At 34.9% G+C, this 15,532-nt stretch overlaps 1 protein-coding gene across 14 annotated transcripts in view; it reads right to left on the reverse strand.

Moving 5' to 3' along the window:
• The window catches only part of dac (dachshund family transcription factor), a 181,079-nt gene that overhangs the window by 87,237 nt on the left and 78,310 nt on the right, over positions 1–15,532 (reverse strand). For all 14 annotated transcript variants that reach the window (XM_073082541.1, XM_073082533.1, XM_073082542.1 and 11 more), the window contains one exon: positions 598–787. In XM_073082541.1, coding sequence (XP_072938642.1) covers positions 598–787 — 190 coding nt within the window. The remainder of the gene's footprint in view (positions 1–597; positions 788–15,532) is intronic.

Raw genomic sequence — 15,532 nt, forward strand, 5'->3', positions numbered from 1 at the left:
ACGATTAGGGCACGTCCTTAGTCCACTGACCGTGAGTTAATCCCTCAGAAGTATAACTTGAACCTGCTACTTACTGTGTCACTATGAGCTGCCCTTTATTTTTAAGGAATGATATGGCTCTACGATTATCTTATTTCTAATCCTTTTTCTTATCACATAAAGTATAACGATTTATATTTTATTCTTATTAGACTGTTGGATTTTTTTTTCGTTATACATTCTTTTGAATCTTGTAAAAAACCTTAGGAGTTATTTAGGATGAATAACTGCATGATGCAGTTATTCATCGTCTTGTTTCTTTATTCAAAGTAATTGGAACTATGATTATTGCAACCAGGAGGTGAGAGGGTATAACTTTTAATATTATAAAAGTATCAGACATCGTGGATATCTATAATTAACCCCAAATAGGATAAAAGTCCCTACTGAGGCCGCCCAGGGACGTTACAGCTGAGGACTAAGTTGAAAGGTCTTGTACAAATGTATCTTCCTTCAAACCAGAACAGAGCCTATAATCGAGCCTCGATAAGTTCCATCACCTTTACTATAATTTCCCGTATTTTTTTAAAGATACTAGTCTAATAATAAGTATCATACCTTGCTAGTGCTTCCATGTTGTGCATGGGTTGGCCCTTGATGATGGAGCCGTCGGGTCGTGGAACACCGTGGTGGGGCATGCCGGGAGACATGAGCGCGTGCTGGTGCATGAAGCCCATTGGGCCCAGGTGCGTCGGAGGCGCGTTGTACCCATTGGCGAGGAGTGGAGACTTTTCCATACGTGCCATTTCTGAAACAAAACCATACATGAGTATAAAAAAAAAAAAATCATGGATTGTATTTTTTTTTGGTAGAGATAGAGAATTCTTTTTCATAATAATGTTACATTTAATTTTTCATATGAAACTATAAAAAAATATTTCCTAGTTAATAGTTATATTGGAAAGCTACTGAAACCATTGCATTTGAATTTATTGTTAATAAATACCTAGGTACGGTGTATTGATTGATGGATTCTTACTAGGAGTATTTTCGACTATTGTATCTATATTTTATGTTCTAGGAGTATTTGCAAAAATTACGAGAATAACAATACGTTATTTAAATATTCAAAGCGTCGTAATAAAGAGCGGGTGTACTTAAAAATAATCACGTACCAACTCAGGTAAAATCCAATTAATACCCAGTATTATCATTTAATTACTCGTTCCAATAATCGAATCGCCCGTAAAACGGTGTATCAACAATAATAAAATGAGCAATGAATTTTGAGACTATTGTTTTCTGGGTACCACAAACAACCCGAGTAAACATAGGGGGTGTTGGGCAAATATTCTTAAAATGACCCCCTGAGAGGGTGGTGGCTCAGGGTGGTCTTCGGCTGTCCACGGCCCCCTCCCGAGGTCACCAAACGGACTGGGGTGTCGGAAACAATTAACAAGGTGTCGAATTAAACACGAATTAACGTTTGGACCGTTAAAGGAAAATACCCTTTTCCATTGTACCGGCGCTCTACAAAGGATTTTGGGATTGCTGAGTATTAAATATGTGTTTCTCTTTGTTACCCGATTAGAGGTACAGGTATGTTGAATGTTTGAAACGGAACTTTGATTTTCGTTTCCTGGAAAGGGTTAAAGGATAAACAATTCGTATAACGAGCTTTTTAACTGGTATCAATTTCAAATTTTTACTCATTTGATAAGTGTTACAAATATAAGACTTAATAAGATTCATTCCATTTGAAAAGAAACTTATCTAAGAAATATTGTAACATTAAAGATAAATATAAATATTTATTTTGGAGACTAACGTGACCGTTGAGACATATAAAGGAGAAGCTTTAAAAAGGCTTTAAGAAATCGTTTGAGAAAACCGTGAGTTATTACAAATAACACCCTATAACATCAATGTTAAGGGCTGTGATTGCTAGTCAGAAGGAATTAATAAGTCACTTACAAAAGTTCCTTAAAAAAAGGGTTTAACTAAGTTCTCAGTAGTGAAAAATGAATCGTTGGCCAACCTCAGCTAGGACTGCAATTCCATAGGAATCAGTTGCTACCTACGATCAGGTGGAATTCATGCTCTACTACATCTCCTATAATATAAAAACACGATTAAGTTACGCAATCAAAGTTAAAACATTGTAATTGAAACCCCGATTGAAAAATTGTTACATTGTTACATAAATCAGAGGCCCTACCATTGAATTTGAGGATTATACAAAGTTACTGACAAACAAACATTATGACCAATGGACCCTGAATTAATTGACTGGGTTTATTTACTTAGTTAACCGGCTCGGTTATCTTCTGAGCCATACACCGCATTAAATTTGTATTTGTTGTTCCCAGCTTTTGTGTTTTATGTGGATGTTCAGTTTGTTGTTTGTCCGTTTGTTGTACTAAGCAAAACAACCCGATAGTTTGTGGATTTGAAATTATTTAAAATATTCACATATCGATACCTTAATTCGCAAATCAGCCAACTCCACTTTTTATGAAAAATGTTTTTATTTTTTATTTATTTTGATGGTATGGCGTTGAACGAAATCAAAATAAATAAAAATCTATATCTTAATATATACAACTCAAAGGTGACTGACTGACATAGTGATCTATCAACGCACAGCCCAAACCACTGGACGGATTGAGCTGAAATTTGGCATACAGGTAGATGTTATGACGTAGGCATCCGCTAAGAAGGGATTTTGATCAATTCTACCCCCAAGGGGATAAAATGAAAATGAAATATTACTTCGTAACGCGAGCGAAGCCGCGGGTAAAAGCTTGTGTATTATAATCGTACATAAAGTATGGAGTATCTACAAATCGCTTCGCAATCGCTGCAATCAAATGGTGAGAGCAGCTAAGCGTACCTATTTCTTTGACAACTTAAGTAACTCTTCGCCTGCAGATATATGGAAGTTTCTCAATACTCATGGCATTGGTAAGCAGAGAGCTCAGACATACGCTATGCCGTTCTCACTTCAGGATCTTAACTCCCACTTCTCCATTGCTTGTTCTCTCTGTCCTCTAGTAAAATCTCAAACCATCTCTGAAATTACTTCCTGGGCTAAACCTCAACATGAACTCTTCTCATTTTCTGCCGCTTCTAAAGATGATGTTCTTAAAACTCTTGTGTCAATTAAATCTAAGGCAGTGGGCTGTGATGATGTGAGTCGTTCTATGCTCCTTCTTGTTCTTGATTACTTTCTTCCTCCTATAACTCACATCATCAATTTCTCGTTGTTGACAGGGGCATTTCCTAGACTCTGGCGTAAAGCCTTTATTACCCCAATTCCTAAAGTCGCTAACCCCCGTCAACTTAACAACTATAGGCCAATTTCTATATTACCCTTTCTCTCCAAAGTGCTTGAGGCTGTCGCTTACAAGCAGGTATCTGCCTTTATCCACAAAAATAATTGTCTTTCCCAATTTCAATCTGGCTTTCGCCCAGGTCACAGCACCACCACTGCTCTTCTTAAGGTGACAGAAGATATTCGAAGTGGCATGGAGGACCGATTGGTCACTGTTCTCGTTCTTATAGATTTTTCGAACGCCTTTAACATGGTTGACCATGATATCCTCCTTGCTATACTTCGTCACCTTAATATTTCGTCAACTTCTTTAAACTGGTTTTCTTCTTACCTTGGCGGCCGTCAGCAAGCTGTGCGTTCTGGGCAGAATATTTCTGACTTGAACAATCTTCTATCTGGTGTGCCGCAGGGTGGAATACTCTCACCTCTATTATTTTCTCTCTTTATCAATTCCCTTTCTTCGTTGCTTAGTTGCTCTTTCCACTTTTACGCTGATGATCTGCAGATCTATACACAGGCCGAAGTTAACTCCCTGGATATCGCCATTATGACTATTAATAATAACTTAAAACACATTGCTACCTGGAGTACGAAATTCGGCGTAAATGTAAATCCCAATAAATGCCAAGCTATTATTATTGGGAGCGATCGACAATTGGTTAAAGTAGATTTAGATCTCATTACACCGGTCACGTTTAATGACTCTATAATACAATTCACGTCGTCAGTTAAAAACTTAGGGATCCACTTGGACAATAATCTGAACTGGTCTACTCAGATCCGAGAGACCTGTCGAACTGTCACCGCCAAGCTTTGTGCTCTTAATCGGCTTAGAAATTTCCTTCCGATCAAGGTAAAATTAAATCTGGTGCATGCTCTTATTTTCCCCATTATTGATTATGGTGATGTGTGTTTCACGGATCTCAATGAGCACCTACTGAATAAACTGGACCGGCTCATTAATAACTGTATCCGCTTTACATTCTGTCTTCGCAAGTTCGACCATGTCTCCTCTTTTCGGTCTCAGTTACAGTGGCCTCCTATTCGTAAACGAAGACAAATAAGGATACTTTCAACTCTCTTTTCTATCTTATATGATGATCTTTCTCCAGAGTATCTGAAGTGTAAATTTCAATACCTGCGTGATAACCATGAACGGCACTTACGTTCTTCTGAGACGCTGACTCTCTTAATTCCTTCTCACCATTCTGGTTTCATGTCCTATTCGTTTGCTGTTCAGGCCGCTCGATTTTGGAATGCGCTCCCTGAAGATCTTAGAAAACCACTCAGCAAATCAGTGTACAAAAAGAAACTTCGCGCACATATTTTAAACCTAGACATGAAATGAATTAAATATAGCATTTTCTCTTTATTTACGGATGTATATATTATATAGTATGTATTTATATTGCATATATTTTGTATAATGTATTATATTTATGTGTGTGTATATATATATATATATATATATATATATATATATATTATATATTATATATTATTATCTTTATGCCGCCATCGTTGTCTTTCTCACTACCCGAAGGTTGACTGGCAGAGAATGCTATATAGCATTAAGTCCGCCTTTGTGCCTTTACATTTCTGTAAGGTTCATAAAGAATAAATAAATAAATAAATAAATAAATAAATACAAATTAGATGACGCTAATAAGATTTGACGAATAAGATTAGAAGTTTGTCTCTTTTCTATAAGTAACAAACGAGCTTAAAGTTCATAGTATTGTCACTGTTGCCCGTGGACGTACAACTAACTCCATAAGCAACATGGGTTCTACTTGAAACAGATTACAGAAATACAGATCCTTTGCCACTTCTGAGGACTAAGATACTTCATATGTAAGCCATACGGCATTCGTACCATTCCACCGCAATACAAAACTACTTCCCGGTACGAAATAGGTGTAGCGGTGGTACTACCCCGGACAAACCATTTTGGTTCTATCACCTTTCAATTTTTACTATTAAGAAACTAAATGGTCAATCTAAACTAACGCATACACTAATAAGATTCTTGTAGGAATACCTCCATATCACTACCGCCTATAAGTGTCAACAATCAAAGCGAAACTTACTTAAATAAGCGTGTATCCCTTCGAGTGTAATAAATTCACCCAAAAACCACAATTAGGTCAGCAAAACGTAATAATTTTATACAAATCCCTGGACACATAAAGCAGAGCCCACGACCGCACCGGTCAACCGCACTTACTAATTAACTAAATACGTGTTAAATCTCGTAATAACCTGCGGTTTTACAACCCTCCCAAGGTATCTCTTTCTCACTTCTTTTGCTTACATATCACCGTCCCTCTCTTATTACGACTGCTACCTTTTATTCTTAATTTCAATTTTAAAACACAGTTAACGTAACAGATCTATCCCAATTAATCATTAAACACTAAAATGTTTAAAACTCCAATTTCGATGCGTTAAACTTTTGATGTTTTAACAAAAACGTTAATACTGACCGTAACCAAAAGCTCATTGATTACCATTATGACTATTATTAACCGAAACCACTGATCGGGCATTTAAAGAAATGAAACGTCGATTGTGAACCTCTATTATCTTGATTTTCATCAATTTATTGCTCGAATATCGACTGTCCTCGACAAATGATCGCACTAAATTACCGGCCATTATTTTGAATTAGAATCGATAGAACGGGACCCCAATTATATCACTTATGTGTTTAAAGAAGGTTGGGATAAAAACGATCATAACCGCAAACTTAAGGACCATCAGTTTTTTACACACGTTCACGTTCAGTCCGATACCCATTTGACGTTTAGTATCTACCTACTGTTTATTTGATCTCATTCTTAATTATAAATAAAAAAAATAAACGCTTTCTACACTCACAGCCCACACTAGGATTCCCTGTGTCGTGGGTGCCATGGACACACACATAGACAAATACACAAACACCCAGACCCAGAAACAGAAATCTAAATTCATCATTTAGATATCTGTCTGGCCGGGGATCGAACCCGGGACCCTTTGCGCGTCAAACCGGTATGGTGGCCGCTCCGCCACGTGGGTCGTCAACTGGAAGCATAAGCGGTTTATAGGTGGTCAATTCGTACATTTTTGAAGATTTTAAAAGTATTATTGCTACATCTTATAATAGCAGTGTAGAGCTGCTATTATATATATGCACTGTCCTCTGGCGTAAAGGACAGAGACATTTTTACAAGGCCTTCCAACTTAGTCCTCGGGGGTAGCAACATATCTGCGGCCGTCCTCAGTACCCTTACCACGACTTTTTACGTTTTGACAAATATGATTGTTTTGGTATTTGTTTACGTATTTTCCCATACAAATTCCAATCAGCGCCCCTAGTGGATTGTATCAGAACTATAGTGTCAGTAACGTAACATTAAATGTCTCAATTGACAATAGCGTTTTATGTTTTGTCTCTCTTTATTGCGAACATGTGAGGCAGACAAAAAGACTTGAGCACTTTATTGTTACGTTTACTCAGTTTCCTGAAGCAAAAGGAACAGAATAATGGATTGAGTAAACGTAATGTAAAATTGTGGGATGTTTTGAAAACTCATGGTAAGGGTAAAGGTAGGACTCCAATCTTATCAAGGGTACGTACAGATGTTGATGGGCAGGAGACCTTACCATAGTAGCGGGTGGGCTTGACGTTTGCTACTTCAGTATTATTAAAAGAATCGTATTCCTAATCGAACTCATAAAAGTTCGCCTACCAAAGCAGGTACATGAACAACGTTACAAAATAAGCAAGATAATAATTAATTTAGGCTTGTAACAAGCTGTAGCGAAGAAATTTAACATTCGCAGGTCCGAGGATAATGGAACAGACATAATAACCATTGAGTTTTATTACGGACAGATTACAAAATGACCAAACCAGTAAGGCATAAATGATTGGTCATAAAGCGAAAAGAACGAGCGCCATGACTGACAATGTATATGAAAGTAGTTAGGCTGATCGCTCATTGAGCAACTGGTAGCTCATTTAGCGATTAAATAGTGTCAAAAGTTGCTCGGCTATTTTATAGCTTATGGATCTATCCGTGTTAGTGATCGACTATTGACAGATTTTCGAATATCACTATGTACCGCTCTTTGGTCGCTCAAACAACAATTTAATTGCCGGAACAGCAACGGGTTAAGCGACAGCACAGCTTCAACGTCAAAATGGTAGCCTACGCAACTATCGCTCACACGACAGTAGTCAGTGAACAGTCAGCCTTATTCCTACATTTCTGGTGAATGAATTTGATATTTATACTTTGGATCTTTTTTATTTTATATCTTTAGTTATATTATAAATTAATGATTCCTGGATAAAAAACTTAGTAAACTTGGGTTATGTTAAGGTCATTCAAATAATTTCGAATGAGGAGTAAATTAGTACTATCCGAGCCAGTAGTATATTATCTACATGCCTATATACGAGTATATAATGTTGATATTAAAAAATGTATCACATTTATAACCTACACAATTGAAGTTCAAGGAAATGTGTATAGAAATATAAATCTTCAATTCTTCACATCTTTCACATCGGAATGATTGCATTGTTTTCATTATTATATAGTTGAAACTAAATTATATTATATCGTTTAATATCTAATCATCGTAGATCGTTTATTAACTACCATGTAAGTTACTATGTATCGAGAATCATGTTCTGTATGCCTCAACTCAACAATAAGAACAAAACCTTTGTATGCAGAAAACTATCGTAAAAGTAGCCAACCTAGGTTTAACAGCTGCGTTATTACATAAAACCTTTACGTTTTAGTTATGATCAGTAAATCACAGGAAAGGAATAAATTATTAATCGCATTAAGCTCTGGAATAAATAATATGGCCATAAGAATACAAAGTTGTGTTGTGATACAATACAAATATAAGTGCAAAGAAGATAGGTAATGGAATTAATATATCATCCACCACTGCTACATTTAATTCCACCTAATAACAGTAGTGGTCAGCACTGTCTGAAGAGTGTGGTAAGGGAGATACACTTTTACTAGGAGTTCAGACTTAGTCCTCAGGGGCAATGCATCTATGGCCGACCTCAGGTAGGACTTTATCCTATCTAGGGTCGATTCTAGATATCAATGTAGCATCAGTGACCATTAACCATCAAGTTAGTTTTCTACCTCTTAAATACTTCTTGCTCTATAATTTTGTAAATTTTATTTCCATTTCAAGTTACATATATCTTATAATATTATAAAGAAGAAAACTTTGTTTGTTTGTTTGGTTGTAATGAATAGACTCAAAAACTACTGGATCGATTTTAAAAATTCTTTCACAAATCGAAAGCTACATTATCCACGAGGATCCACGACGATATTTTATATGCAATATATTTAATAAATAGATTTTGAGGCAATACAAAGTTTGCCGGGTCAGCTAGTCACTAATAAAAAGGATCGTGAGTTAAGCAACACCCTATTCTTATCAAACATTTATCACTTCGCATTAAGCATAGTTTTACGACCAACAAATCTCGGTTTACGCCACCAAAACGAAGAGCTACGAAAATGATACAAAACAAGGCGAATTAAAAGAAAATTACAGCCGGCCGGCAATCTCACCGTTTACAATAAACACATAATTGTACGGCCAGTATACCAATGGCATATACGATTGGCCGAAATAACTGTCTGCAATTTGCTGAATAAATCGTTTCTTGTCGTTTGCAAGTGATGCATTAAATACTCGGTTCGTAATGTTATGAAGTAGCATTTCGTTAATGCCTATTGGAATTTATTTTATTGACTAAAAGTGTTAAGGATAGTGTTACTAAGCAAATAGACGATTTACCTTCAGATATGGATTTCTTAGAATCGCTTTTAGCACCCTATTAGTACTTGGTAAGTTCATATAATAGACGTAGGTACTTATTTTATACTAGCTTTTAAATCAGAAAAGCACTACCACCCACTAAAGAATAAATAAATGACATAATGGTGAGGACGTCTGTTACCTATACAAAGAGGCTGGAGAGCTTGAAATCACATTTGAAAATTGTTATTTATAGAAAGTATTCATTTAAAATCAAGCAATCTAATCATAGACTTCGAGACGTAACCCAATAATTGTAATGAAAAACCCATTTTCTAATCTTCAGCGCCCTAAACGCCGTCGAACATAAAACTGCGTCCATATTAGAAACGTGTATAATCATGTACACAAGTCACGTGCCAAGTACAATCAATAACAGTAATACACAATCGCCAACAAAATGCGAACGGTCAATAACTTGAGTCAACAAGATGAGGCATCAATGTTGCCAGATGTAAAAATAGCAAATACACTTTCATATTACACGCCCGAATCAAAGGGAGACGGGTGATTGACGCTGTTGTGACATGATACGGGAAAGATTATTTGTGTTCCGTAATTATGATATAGATGGAATTAGAATTAGGTCATGATAACCTTAACGAAAATAGATGAGGGTAAATATTTATATCGCTTCCAATGTTAAAATGTTTTCATAATGTTTTTATTAAAAAGTAATTTTCCATTATTGAACTAATTAATTTATTGTGTTTGGAAAAACAAATAAAGTAATTATTTGTACAGGAGACGACATTGTGTAACACACATACCGATGTAACACATACTTTTGTCATTTACTCAGTTAAAATTTGTTTGTTTTTACAATTACTAATTACGAGAATCAGTTTAATATTAATAATATTTCTGGAAAGACTAGGAGAAGCAATGCATTATTTATATTCCAAATCACAATTATAAATACATTTTAGTAAACAAGCAAAGAGAAGAGCAGATAATAACAACACGTATGAGCATATCAATAAAGTAAGTCATTTCCACACAAGTGTGGGTGTAGTGGCTTACATTGCAACACCGAGAGACTTACGTCTTCGCCATAAACTCTTTCATTTGGCTCGGACGAGTCTTATGAACAATAAAACGTTGAGGGCTGGAGATTCGGACTATAATAAAATATTTGCCCTAACGCGCTAATCCGCCTCCCTCACTTGTGAGCGTTATTTGGAGAATAAAGCAGACATGTTAAGACTATGTTAAATATAAAAATATGTTGTACTAAAATATTAAATCGTTTTCAAGAATATTTGTGTTTTACAGTAAAAAAATCAGTTCAGTGGAGCGGTCAAACGATACTAATCCCTCTCTTTCTGTGGTTATTGTAGATGATTGAAAGATTTAATCCAGGAAATCTGATGTCACCGTCTTCATATGAAGTTATCGATCTAGTGCATCAATCAAGTCTTCCTAGAACCATGCTAGACAATTATAATCGAAAAAAAATTGAGACATTTTTTCCTTTTTATAGCAGCTCTTCTGTCATTTATAAATTAAAATTAAAGTTAATTTAATAAAGTTAATAAGAGACAATTTGTGTATATACTTTTTTTCGTCGTTAGACACTACTTCCCTAATGTGGCTCGCCATTATTTCTTGTACCAACTAAGTGGTACGTATTGCAAAAAAGGTTGCCGACCCCCGATCTAGGACGATCAACAGCAGAAGATCATAAACAGAAGTGGTTAATATAGAAATTCATTTAATACGGAGGCCATTTTCTAGTACAGCACTTTCAATGACTTATGTATGTATGTATGTATTAGATGAACTGAAAGAGTCAGAATGTCAGCATCTTTAAATAATTAAGGTATTCAAATTTATTGAAATAGTACAATGTTTCCAATGATATTTAAGAATGTTGTCATTAAGAATGTTGTCATAATATTCATAATTTAAAACCTGATAGGTATTAGCTGCATTGTAAAAACATAACTTGACTATAAAAAGATTGACTATAAAGCACATTTATACACAATACATTTCAGTAGTCGTAAGATGGAGGATATTGTGTTTATGATTATATAAACATTTTTTAGAAGTAGCCCTGACGATTCATGATTATAATTAAACAATGAGCAATTTGACGTATTTGCATCAGATTCTATTTGTATTTCTGTTGTTTTTTATATAAGGTGGTATGCAGAAAGATTAATATGCCGAATATACTTTTAAGGTTCCGTACGTCACAAAGAAAAATCAGACTTCTTATATGATCTCTTGAGTGAACTGACTTGTGTGAATCTACTCGATTTAAGTATTTACCTACATAACCCTGAGTTTGCGAATTCAACTCGCACTTGGCAGGTTTTTTTATTCTATGTCCTGTACCCTTACCATGAGTTTTTACGTTTCGACAAATATGACTGTTATTTGTATTATTTACGTATTTTCCCATACAAATTCCAATCAGCGCCCCTAGCGGATTGTACCAGAACTATTGTGTCAGTAACACAATAGTTCTGGTACAATCCGTAACATTAAATGTCTAAATTGACAAAATGGCGCTTTATGTTTTGTCTGTCTTTTTTGCGAACATGTGAGGCAGACAAAAAGACTTGAGCACTTACTAATCACTTAGTCTGTTCCGTTTGCTTCAGTAGACTGAGTAAACGTAACGTAAAATTGTGGGATGTTTCGAAAACGCATGGTAAGGGTACTGTATAGTAGAGTTACTATACTACCGTATGTTCTAATGCCTTTGAGTAACAATAACTAAACAAACAAATAGCTAAACATCTAGTATACGAACATACGTGCACCTATAAGATTACCAAAAGGATTACCCTACCTAAACAGGCAAAATACCGTACAAAATAAAGTTTAGTATAAAACTCCACATTCGCATATCTGACATGTTACTCAAGATCCCGCAAAACCGGGATAACTTAACGCAATCCCACCCAATAGGAAACAAGTTTAGCGGGAATCCGGGACTATTTCGTTGCGAAATAAAACTTCTCCCTCTGTGATGTGCGGAAGAGGGTCAGGCTTAATTACCCGTAAATTGACCGGGATTCAACTTCATCCCGGATAGATATATGTGCGAGGATTACTGCATGTCATACACGTTATTACGTTTATGCGTTTATAGGTGACAATATCGCAGTAGTTAACTATGTTGTACAATAAAATGATTTATACTTTGCTTCCTATGCATTGCTTAGTAATACATATATTTCTTTAAGGAAAACCTAATTGTAAAATAAGGACTGAAGGATATTTGATAACTTATATTAGGTATTTATTGGCTGAAGACAGAACAAGATAACTTTAGGACATAAAATATTATTCTCAAAGTTAATGCTATACTTCAGCCATTATTAATCCACTGAAAGTAAGTTTATGTTTACGAGTTAAACCATGTACCTATGTAGGTAACTATATTCTTATGACAAATTTTACAACATCTATGAATAAAGATAATATGACAAAATGAGCTTCATAAAGCTACATTATTGTGCGCTGATCTTAGTTAAGTTCCTTAATTTTGAATAATATCTACTCTAAAGTACCGATGTAAAATGAAATCCATCAAAGTGCCACAATGGGTCGAATTGATCTCGATTCCCGACCTAGAACTTGTTAAACGTAACTCATCCGTAAACTTTCACAATGGAAGAGACGCCATTGTTACATAATAACTATCGAAGATATAGAAATATCGTAGCATATTTTTATTAATATTGCGCACAAAAGAGAGATTATCTGTCGGTGGTTTTGGCGGCAGCTGCCACCGTTCATATTAATTCGTTGTTCGAATACTGATACAATTTTAAGAGGCAAATTGTATTGCAGGATACGCGTATCTTAAACGCATAAGTTAAATTATAAATAAATATAATATTTATAAGAATAAAGAATGCTTTTATTAGTTAATAAACAGTGTAAACTTGCGCGTTAAACGTGCAATTTCAAAATAATTATTGTTAACAGTAATGTATTGTAACTGTAAAATATAAGTAAAAATTGCCCTTAACAATTTGTCTGTTAATTGCATAAATATTTCCACGTATGTATAATTAGAAGTTGTCGTCCGAATTGAATAATAAATAAACTTTTGAATCGTCATATTTATCTCTGTCGTTCGAGCCATGACATGCCGTTTCCTCGATGAATTAATACGGGGTTATTACGTGTCGTCGATCAGTTTCCGAAGGCAGTCGCGGAAGAAAAAACGTGTAATTTCGACCGACTCGATCGATCGAAACAAAAATCGTTTTAGTATGTAAATGCTCTGGGCGAAATCGGGTCGCCTGTCGATAACAGGTTAAAATGATGTATTACTTGTCACAAAAGTTTTGATGCTGGTGGCAAATAAATCAATGTGGAATCGATATCATTCGTTTCGTCATTCGAAAAAAAAAAGAAAAACAATCGTACCTACTTGTTTTAAGTATTTACTGAGGTATGATTAACTTTTAGAGCAGAGTTTAGAACAAGATATGATTATTTTTAACTAAGAATTGTGTTTTATCTACACAGACAATAAATACAAACACATCTAAGTATTCACTGCAGTAGATTAAAAATAAATAAAATTCTTATCTGCTCCCATAAATCAACAATGAATTGCGGTGTTTTAATAAAAACGGCAGTTTACAACAATTAAGCATCTGAGAAATGTTGCCAGCGCCGACATTCAAATGCGCCGGTATTGCTAATTAAAAGAAATTCCTTCGTTATGCTTTTACCCGCGCAAAAAACAAAATGAATGTGCCATGATGACTCCAAGGTGTGAGTAATGTCGTAAATGGCTAGGAAAACAACATTTTAATTGTAAACCTCGTTGCACAGCACAAACAAAACTATGGGAATTGCGCACAACTGAAGAGTGCGACGTTGATGTCTGTTATTATAAATGACGACAGTAAAAATCTAAGTTTAAATACGTCAACTAACCAAAATGTCATTAAAGTACTGATTGCTGTGTGAAATAGTTTATATAGGCTTCTTTTTACTGTTTTACTTTTTACTTAAGCAATACAAAAATATTGTAAAGAACTAATTATGTAAAATTTTGGTTAATTAAGCAAAGGTACCTTTTACAAGAAACTTCCTCATTGGTCAAAATTTAACCATTATCATAAATCCAAATTCCTTCATTAATTACTATTATGGTCTTCAACTGCTAACAAAAAATCCATTGACAAACCAAAGAGAAAATGTACTAAACTGTTTTGTCCTTTCCTATTTGTATACCCACATCCTAAAGGCATTTGTCCTATAGCAGTGCAGAAATAATTCGGATACTTATTCAGTGCACGATTCGAATGTGAGGAATTCGAAACATTGGGATCGATATATGGAGCAAAGAACGGGAGTGCCACTCGTGTTGTAATGTGCATTCCTGGAATACTTGGAACCTGTTTATTTGATTGCCTGTTATCATTTTATACGGTAGGCAGATATCATTCAGAATTAAGAAATTAATTAGACATGCATATGTGATTAGGAATTATATTATGTTACTTACAGTGCTATCAATTTTAAATCTACCTTTTCTCTTGTTTTATTCGGGGTTCATTATGAATGTAAACGATATTCGTACCTGTGTAGTGTGGAGCTAAGGCATCCTAATATAAGATAGGTTTAGAGTAGTATTAAGTTAGTTATAAGAAAGCCTTCGTTCAATAAACACGCCTTTAAATCGGACCGGCCCTGCGACATCACTACACCTGTTGACGTTTAAATATTAAGGAAAATAAAATTAAATGAGAAAAATCAAGCATATTCAAGCAGGAAATTCCTTAATCTGTCAATTCTGATCAATAATTCGGGATAAGCCATTTAAAGTGTTTAAAGACAGAAATAACAAATGTTTTATATTTATGGTTTTATATCACTATCAAACAAAACGTATAGTATTAGCTGGTTTGATGGTATTATTGCAATAGAAGAAACTGTCTTCACAAAAAGATAGATTTATTGGGTCTTGTGCTGTATACAGACTGTTATGATATCACACGTACGTCTAGAAGTAATTTAATTTATGTATCACAGGTGCGAAAACAAACCTACAATAATATGAAAAGCTTAATGCAACAGATACAAGTATCTAAGGTGTAAAATTGTAACTTAGTATAATCTAGCAAAATAAAAACCATAATTGAATGCAATAACTCATGTGTTCTATATAATTATATTTCATCGGAGTAGTAGCTTCTATTTTTAATCCAATTATTTTTATGCAAGGCAAACTTTAGTAATAAATTGATATTATCTACAGAATGACGTATAATTGAATGCCGATATTCCCATGTATCGGCTGCTAATAAGCGTCTGTCCTGACATTGTAAGGGCATCTATCTGCAGGTGGACACCATTTATTTAAGGGCACTTGTAAATTTCGTA

The sequence above is a fragment of the Epargyreus clarus genome, unplaced genomic scaffold (assembly GCF_041222505.1).
Source record: "Epargyreus clarus isolate Ecla_fem2 unplaced genomic scaffold, WU_Ecla_fem_2.2 ptg000018l, whole genome shotgun sequence".
Classification (NCBI taxonomy): domain Eukaryota; kingdom Metazoa; phylum Arthropoda; class Insecta; order Lepidoptera; family Hesperiidae; genus Epargyreus; species Epargyreus clarus.